The 10,112-nt window shown below is 28.1% G+C and overlaps 1 protein-coding gene across 1 annotated transcript; it reads right to left on the bottom strand.

Annotated features, from left to right (window-relative positions):
- Positions 1-2,302: 2,302 nt before the first annotated feature.
- LOC131641722 (3-ketoacyl-CoA synthase 5-like) lies at positions 2,303-3,862 on the bottom strand. Its single transcript, XM_058912024.1, has one exon. It carries the CDS (start codon positions 3,775-3,777, stop codon positions 2,419-2,421), a length of 1,359 nt encoding a protein of 452 aa, XP_058768007.1. The 5' UTR covers positions 3,778-3,862; the 3' UTR covers positions 2,303-2,418.
- Between the last annotated feature and the right edge of the window lie 6,250 nt (positions 3,863-10,112).

Below are 10,112 nucleotides of genomic sequence, written 5' to 3' on the forward strand. Positions count from 1 at the left end.
TTTCTCTTATTTTCTCTCCTCTTTCTTACTATCTTTCTATTTTCTCTAGTTTTGTGAAACCCTTATTAACTCTTATTTCATTAATAGGCTTAACTAACTCTCACACTAACCCATCACCAAGGCTCAATTAATTAATAATGTTATTTTTTCACACTTACTAACCCAAAATATAATATAACATACATATATAACATAAATACATAATTAAATCAATTATCAAACCACATAATAATAAAATAATTGATAAAATCGGGGTGCTACACCTAGCCCTGTCGAATGGTAGGAAAAGGGGTTATTTGTCAACTTAGTCAACTCCACCTACTAGGAGTATTACGAGCACACAGTCTTCAAAAAGGCTTAGAAAAATTGTGTTGTCTGTGATTGCTTAAGGCTTTGGTCAATCGAAGCCTCCAAATGGATAAGGATAAACGATTTTCTCCGGGACACGTGGAAACCTATCAGACGAAAGCTTGCATGAATCGAAGACGTGACATTTGTAGCTTAATCGATAGTTATTCTTAAGATCTCTATATAAGCAAATTTCTTTTTCAGTTTTAGGGTTACGCAATTCTTACATGCTTTAAAGAAACTCAAAGTATTCAAGTGACAAAGAGAAAAGAGTGTTACTTTAACAATATATGTGTGCCTTCCATAAATTTCAAGTATTTTTACTTTTATTGCAAAGTTTACAGTCTTTATACTTTTATTCTTTATCTTTGTCAAACTTTCTTTTTTTCCTTTGTTTTCAATATTCTTAGAGTTCAATTTCTATTAACATAACACACAAAAATCCAACAAAACTTTGGCACTATGTCCTAAGATTACTAGTCGATCCTGCAAGTGACCTTTAAGAAATATAATAGAGGTTGTTTACCAAAAACAGGGGTAAACAGCAACCCACGACCAGTTTCGGATGTTCTAGCTTCGAGCATTGACATGCGGTTTCTAAAAAAACATCATCAGCTCTGCCCGTGTCATTATAGATAGCATGGTGAGGGTTCATCATGACTCATAGTGTGAGCATGGTTACTTGAAGTGGTACCTCATTGTATCACACCCTCGCATCATCTACTCATTGAGCATGTAGATGATATTGTGCCTTCTAATGCTAAGGACCTACCGATGACGTGTCTTTCCCGCCACCTCCACCTGATGCTTATGACCAACCGCATCTGTGGATGATCGCTGGTATTATGGATAACCTCATGGGTTTGGTAAGCTCATATGGCGAGATTTTTACCTGATTATCGCGGGCAGCACACATAGTCAGTGGGAGACTTATTTAATTATTTGATTTTATAGTTGTATTATTTGTATATTTTGTGATTGTACTTAGCATTGTACCTTTTATTACATGATATTTTGTCGATTTTATGTTTCGAAGATGAAGATAACTTAAGACATTACTACTAACATAAATTAACAATAACGAAAGATAAAAACTTAGACACTACCAGATGACTCTGGATGTTTCAGCATCTTAATTATGTTATCGATAAATCTTGAAATCTTCGCATCAAATTTGATCGGTCCCTTAGTTAGCCTACGGCGAAATGATCTCCACATAACCATCAAATTTTCATTGGTCTTCAACTCAATAAGGTTGTTTTTCACCATTCCATCAGTATCAATCTAATCTTCACGAAACTCGATCTTTCTCGCCTTTCTGTTATCGGTATCAAGCAATAATTCATTCAACTTGGATGTCAAGGCGGCGAGAGATGTGGTGCCATCCATAAGCTTGAACTCTACAGGAGGAGGTTTCACTGATTCACTCTGTTGAACTAAACTTTGCAGGAAGAGACATTTTGAGATGTTTTTTTCACTAACAGATGATCCCTATTATACAATTTTGGATTCATTATGAACCACACAAAATGATCGGTGCAATCACAGTCGTACAAAACTGTCGACAAAATTCTAACCGTTAAAATTTTTATAAAATTGCACTACCAGAAATTTCACATTGGTTGAAATTTCCTGTATTAGATGATATTTTTTTAAAATACCTGTAATATTTGAAAATTCCAATATTAGTTCATACCAGAAATTATCAATGCAGTACCAAATTTTTTGAATTCCGTGTCGGAAAGTTCATGCGCACATATGAATGCAATTTTAAACAGCACACTTTTGAAATTATCAAATAAAGAGGGTTTTTTTTATAAGGTTAAATTTTATAATCTTAAGATATTGTTCTAGATCCTCTTTAACACACACTTAGTTATGGAAGAGAAACATTTTTCTGCATATATAATAAGACACATATATATTGGCATCACTTTCTACAAAATACAATTCATACAGCAAGTACATGATTCATATCAACTTTCAACCGATTTAGCATTTTATTGTAACAATATACACATACAAAAACCTTTAACTTATAATTAGTGTAGCATAATCAATTCATACTAGCTAATCTATAGGGTACTGATGGATGCAATCAGACCATGGTCCCTTATGAGCCTCTCCAAATATTGGCCTAATACACTTCAAAACCACACTGCAACACTTAGTCCCACTTCCAACTCCAACTACCAAAACCTGTTCCCCTTTATGCACTCTTTCCTTGCCTTCCAAGTAACAAAGTTGATACCACAATGATGAAGAATATTGGTTTCCAAATCTATGCAGTGTCATCAAAGCAGCTTCAATCTCTCTCTCATCAAGATTCAACCTTTTCCCTACTTCTCTTAAAGCTCCTCCATAAGGTAAACAGAAATGATGTATCACTCTCTTTATATCAGATTTTATAAACTTCTCTCTCTTCACAGAAACAAAACACCAAAATTTCTCATAAATTGGCAACATTTGAGAACTCAAAATGGAAATATTTGAAACAAGTGCTTCACCAGCTACCTGAGGTATGTCTCTATTAAGTGTAAACCCGAGTTTTCCGTCTGAATCTTCTTCCTTTGTAGCGGAAAAATAAGCCTTATCATCAAAGGCTCTCTGTGATCTAAGTGTCCTAATTAGCTTGTATTTTGCAGTTTCACTTGCTTCTTTTTTGTTTGAGAGAAGAATTGCTGCACTTCCCATCCTAAAGAGACAGTTCAGAAGCAACTTGGATCTTTCTTTACCTTTATACCAATCATTCGACAAACTCTCCGCGCTTAGAACAATAGCGTTGGAGTTTTCGTTCACTCTAAGAAGATTGTGAGCCAAATCAATACAAAGGGCACTAGCACTACATCCCATACCAGAGACATTATAGGTTTTAATGTCATTTCTCATAGAATATTTGTTAATGATCATAGATGTTAAAGAAGGCGAGGGACAAAATCCGCCGCAGTTGAAGATAAGTATGTTTATATCAAAAGGCGAAAGGTTGGTTTTTGCTAAAAGATCATCCATGATAGGGAAAAGAACCATGTGAACCTCTTTGATGGATTCAATATGATGAGTTTTTGGTGGAATGTAGTGTAAGGAAGGAGGGAGAGAAGTCTCTTCACTTTGGCCTGAGGAATGAAGGATTTTTTTCATGAAAGTTATGGTTTCATTATCAAGATATGATTCAGACAAAGAAGCGTTTTCGAGAAATTTTGAGGAAGGTATCCTACAAGAGCTTGGTGGTTTAAGACATGAGAAATCAATAAGGTAAATTGGAGAGGGGTTTGAGAACATTTTTTTTAGAAGGAAACAAAGTAGGAGGAGAAAATATAGGAGAAGAAAATGGAAGTGAGTGCATCTTGAAAGGAGATAGTTTGATATGAGAGTGAAGTGAGTGTCTTTGTTGATTACACAGGCATGGTTTTGCTTGGAAGTAGCTTCCATTTGTGTGGTAATAATGGTGTTAAGTTTTTATCACTATAAATATAAGGCGAGAGGTATTGACGCTTAGGTATGTTTGGATTAATGGAATGTAATTGAGTGATATATAATTAGATTTTATTTTTGAATTTATAAATAATGGAGGGAGCGGAACCAAACATAAACACGATGGAAATTTAATTTTCATTTCACTTCATAAGCCTAATTTAGAAAAACTATTTCGGTATGGTCAAAAACCCATTAAGACTATCTCAATTCATAAGCCTAATTTAGAAAAAGGTGTTCCATCAACTCACACACATCTCCCCTCATCTCGACACTTGATCACATTCAACGGTTTTCCGCACTCCATATTGGTCAAGTCGAGAAGATTCTAATTGTCTCCTCTATATAAGTGTGACCCTGAGTCACGTACATGTATTCTTTTTACAAACACTTACATAATTCCACTTTATTCAAACACTTACTTGAGTGTGGAGTACTAGCCTTATATGTACCTTCTTTTTCTAATCACCGGAGACCATAACCATCGTACATAAGCTTCACTGCGGTCATCTTCATTCTTTCAACTATTTATGTTCCATTAATAATATTTTTTTTGTTGATTTTTTTTCCTAGTAGTCTAGCAACTAGACTCACATACTTTAAGTGTGGTGGACAAATAAAAAAAAGCCAGGTTTAGTTCCAAACTCCTTTCTATTTTAATGTATGATCTTGATAGAAAAATGTTAGATTGAGTGGAAAAATGATATCACACTTTGATAATGAATTGCATGGCATTTTCTAGCAAAAAGGATTTTGAAATTGCGAGGTTTTTCTCATTCGTGGTTGCAAAGTATGACAAATTCTCACATATTGTTGTACGTTATACCAATTTTGTGCCGGTTTTACACCTTAAGATATATTGACATGCATGACTTAGCCTTATATAAATAAAAAGAAGAAATAGAGGAGGAATGGCAAAGAACTTCTAATTTTTCCTTTTTCTTTTTGTTTTTGAAAAATATAGTAAACACAACATTACTAGTATTTATTTACAAATATATACATTACTTGTATAAAGGGGCAGTCCAATCCATTTACCAATTTGATAATGAAGCATTTCTTTCCACTAAAAATGCTGAAGTCTTTTTAAATCTTGAGTGTGTTCCACCGTAAATATTAAAATGAGACCCAACATAAGAAATCCGAATTTTGTTTATTTATAAAATGTAAGAAAGAGTAATATAAACAATCATATTTAAAAAAAAAAACTAACTAATCATTTATTTTAAAGTAAGAAAATAGTTTTTTCGTTATTCATGTGTATGATGATGATAAACTAAAATTTTATTAATTTTTAAAATTATAAAAATTAAAATATAAAATATTACAATAAAATGAACGAGCAAAACTGAGACTATGATTTTATTGTATAACTAGTAGAAAATTCGTGCTGTCGCACAGGTCTGGTCGGGATTTCATATTACATGTATGTAATTCTGACTTACAAAGTTCCTTTATATATATATATATATATATATATATATATATATATATATATATATATATATATATATATATATATATATATATATATATATATATATATATATATATATATATATATATATATATATATATATATATATATATATATATATATATATATATATATATGGGAGCATATCAAGTGAGAGCAATTTTTAAATAAGAGATGAGAGGAAGAAATATCAACTCTTGAAGAGAAATTAATAGTCTCATTAATGTGTTAACATTCTCTCTCTTGATGAATCAAATGGTTGATATTTCTTCCTCTCATCTCTCATTTAAAAATGCTCTCACTTGATATGCTCATATATATATATATATATATATATATATATATATATATATATATATATATATATATATATATATATATATATATATATATATATATATATATATATATATATATATATAATTTATGCAATAGCTTGTATCTCATAGATATGTTCACATCTACCAGTGAATTCAGATGAGTTAACAAACCCCAATAGAATCTAAATGAGTCAATTCTAAAAATTTATTAAACCTATTTTAGATATTATTCTATTTTCCAAACCTAAAATATATGACATCTCTCCGTCAAATTTATAAATTTTACAAATCTAAAATGTATGACAGTACCCGTCAAAAGATTAAAGCAAAAGATAAAATATTTAAAAATTAAACAAATAATGAAAATATGAATATGTTAATAGAGTAATTAGATCTGAATATGTACAATTATAAAAAAAAACTAGTAACAAACCCGTGCGTTCGCATGGTTCTGGTACGGGACGCGCATTTGTTTCAGATGTTTATTTTTAATATATATATATATATATATATATATATATATATATATATATATATATATATATATATATATATATATATATATATATATATATATATATATATATATATATATATATATATATATATATATATATATATATATATATATATATATATATTAAAAGTACTTAACATTTTGTGGAAAAAAATAAGAATAATTAACATTAAATTGTGTCTAAAAAAATCCAGGAACAAAATTGAAAGCACCAAAATTAAATTGTGTCTAAACAACCTTTTATAACTTCATGTTCCCGTTAATAATCAATATTTTGATCAGTAACTTCATGTTCCCGTCGCTAATTTCAAAATATTTAGATCAGTAACTTCATGTTCCCGTTAATATTCGATATTTTGATCAGTAACACATGTTCATGTTAATATTAAATATTTTAATCATTAACTTCATGTTCCCGTTAATATTCAATATTTTAATCAGTAACTTCAGGTTCCCGTTAATATTCAATATAGTGATCAATAACTTCATGTTCCTGTTAATATTCAATATTTTGATCACTAATTTTAAGTTCCCGTTAATATTCAATATTTTAATAAATAACTTCAGGTTCCCGTTAATATTCAATATTGTGATCAGTAACTTTATGTTCCCGTTAATATTCACTATTTTGATCAATAACTTCATCTTCACGTTAATATTCAATATTTTAATTAATCAGTAACTTCAGGTTCCCGTTAATATTCAATATTGTGATCAGTAACTTCATGTTCCCGTTAATATTTACTATTTTAATCAGTAACTTCAGGTTCCCGCATTAATTTTCAATATAGTGATCAGTAACTTCATGTTCCCATAATATTCAATATTGTGATCAGTAACTTCATGTTCCCGTTAATATTCACTATTTAAAATAGTAATTTTAGGTTCCCGTTAATATTCAATATTGTGATCAATAACTTCATGTTCCCGTTAATATTCAATATTGTGATCAGTAACTTTATGTTACCGTTAATATTCAATATTTTAATAGTTGATTAATTTTCATATTTGAATTAATAGTTTCATTGTTCTATTTTATATAATTTCATAATAGAAGAAAATAAATTTATTAAAATTTTATTGCATTTATTTTTCCTTTGTCAAATAATAATTATCATCTATAAAATTATTAACAAAATGATTGCATTCAATAGAATTTTGATACTAATAGAATTTGACTATAAATAATAGTAGTATATTACAATTGAATAAGTAGTACACTTTTTTTCGTATATATATATATATATATATATATATATATATATATATATATATATATATATATATATATATATATATATATATATATATATATATATATATATATATATATATATATATATATATATATATATATATATATATATATTTGTAAAATGACATCAATAACAAATAATAATTTTTCTAATATTTATTTGTGCAAATATTATTTTAATATTTTGAATCATATAAATTAAAGTTAATGATAAGTGACACACATTTTTGTATTTTATCCAATAACACATCTTTTCAAGTATATTTTTAAATTCATTTTAATTGAAATATTTTTTATAAACTAAAAATATTATTATTTTCTTAAAAAATATTGTATCTTAAAATAAAAGTATTTTAAATTATATTTCTTTGTTATTAATATTCAATTATTAAAGTTAATTTTTAAAAATTAAATACTATTTTTAATGAAAATTAATAATCATTTAAAATGATCATAAAAATTTTTTTAAAAATAATTTATTGAAATATTTTGATTAATAATTTATTAGAAATAATAATAATAATAATAATAATAATAATAATAATAATACTAATAATAATAATAATAATAATAATAATAATAATAATAATAATAATAATGTAATAAAAAGTGAAAGGTGAAAAGTGAAAAGTGAGTTGGAAAAGTGAAAAGTGAAAAAGTGAAAAGTGAAAAGTGAAAAGTGAAAAGTGAAAAGTGAGTTTGAAAAAACCAACAAAAGACATTTTTTTCCCTTAAATTTATAATTTAGACTAAGATAACTATTTTTGTGATTTCCAGAACAACAAATTTTCTTATATTATAGATTCATTTTAATTGAAATAGTTTTTATAAACTAAAAATATTATTATTTTCTTAAAAAATATTGTATCTTAAAATAAAAATTATTTTAAATTATATTTCTTTGTTATTAATATTCAATTACTAAAGTTAATTTTTAAAAATTAAATACTATTTTTAATGTAAATTAATAATCATTTAAAATGATCATAATAATCTTTTTTTAAAAAATAATTTATTGAAATATTTTGATTAATAATTTATTAGAAATAATAATAATAATGTAATAAAAAGTGAAAGGTGAAAAGTGAAAAGTGAGTTGGAAAAGTGAAAAGTGAAAAGTGAGTTGGAAAGTGAAAAGTAAGTCTGAAAAAATCAACAAAAGATATTTTTTGCCCTTAAATTTATAATTTAGACCAAGATAACAAAATGGTATTTTTGTGATTTCTAGAACAATTTCTTTTTATATTATAGATATAAATTTAAAACCTATGGTAAATAATATATATTTATTCTCATATATTTGAAATAATCACATTAAGTAATCTCCATTGGATAGTGTAATAAATATAAGGATCTCAAATTTAAAATGATTTTGTCAAATTAATTCTAAAATAAAAAATTATGAAAATTTCATAATCTCTTTTTTATTCTCATTTATACAAATAATTGTATAAATAATTAACTTTATTACTTTCATAAAATTATTTGTAACTTATTTACGTTTACAAAAACAATGGTAGCTTATCTACTATAAAGCTAATACTAAACAATTGACCAATATACCTTATTTGCCCTTCCACTAAAATTCTTTTTCACTACAAATTGGACTTTTACGTAATTAACAAATTAACCATACACTTTTAATTTGGACTAATAAGAGCATGACAAGTGGTACATTATGTCAAAGAAGCCAACACGTGTCAGTTTATTATTGGCCACATTTCTATTTTCAAAATCATTCCTCACTTCTTCCTCCTCACTTTCGTTCTCTCTCTCGTCTTCTCTTTTCTCACTTTTCTCTCTTTTCCCTGAAACCCTAATCTGCCGCCGAGTCACCAAAATTCAAACAAAGCAAGAACTGAAAAAGGGAACCAGAAATGGCATTAGGGTTACGAATCACCTGGCGGTGAACGGTGAAGAACTGATGTATGTTCAACCTGGCGTCGACAGAGAACGGTGAAGAACTGATGCACGTTCAACCTGGCATCGACAGAGAACGGTGAAGAACTGATGCACGTTCAACCTGGCGTCGACATAGCCTCGCCAATTTTCCTCGCGAATCACCTTACACTCTCTACATTACAACCAAGTAAGTAAAACTATGACACATTCACTCATTCATTCAGATTTGTAAATCACGATTCTTGCGGTTGTTTATTTTTGTTGTTCTTGGTTTTACAGAAACGTGATATGGGTTAGTGATGTTGATAAATCTAAAGGATACACTGTTGATTTCTTATCGATTTATCTTCATGGTGTTTTTCCGATGAGGTTATTGATTTATGATACAATCCTCCTCTTTTTTATTTGCTTCAAGTCAATGAATAACAAATTTTATCCATTTTTGGTTAGTATTAACGTTTTTTTCTAATGCAGTAGGTTTTGTGTGAACCGAAATTATCGTAAGCCTCTTGAATGCATTAGACTGATGTTGCATGGTTTTGATTGAATTGCAGGTGCTGGACTGACATTGTTCATTAAATTGATGTTGCAGAGTACAATTCTTGTCAGCATTGAGATGGAGCAATTTTCTCATTTCTCAAGCTATGTTAGCAAGGCATAACTGGGAACAAATGCTCTTGACCTGATAATGATTTCTGTGCCGCGGGATTGGAAAATATAGAGGCCAAAAATTATAAGCTTGCTACTTCAAAGGTCTTCTCCTTTTCTCTCTTTTTGACTCTAATTCTGCTCACAATGTTTAAGAATGATCAAGATAGAAAT

Source organism: Vicia villosa, unplaced genomic scaffold (assembly GCF_029867415.1).
Source record: "Vicia villosa cultivar HV-30 ecotype Madison, WI unplaced genomic scaffold, Vvil1.0 ctg.003998F_1_1, whole genome shotgun sequence".
NCBI classification, from domain to species: domain Eukaryota; kingdom Viridiplantae; phylum Streptophyta; class Magnoliopsida; order Fabales; family Fabaceae; genus Vicia; species Vicia villosa.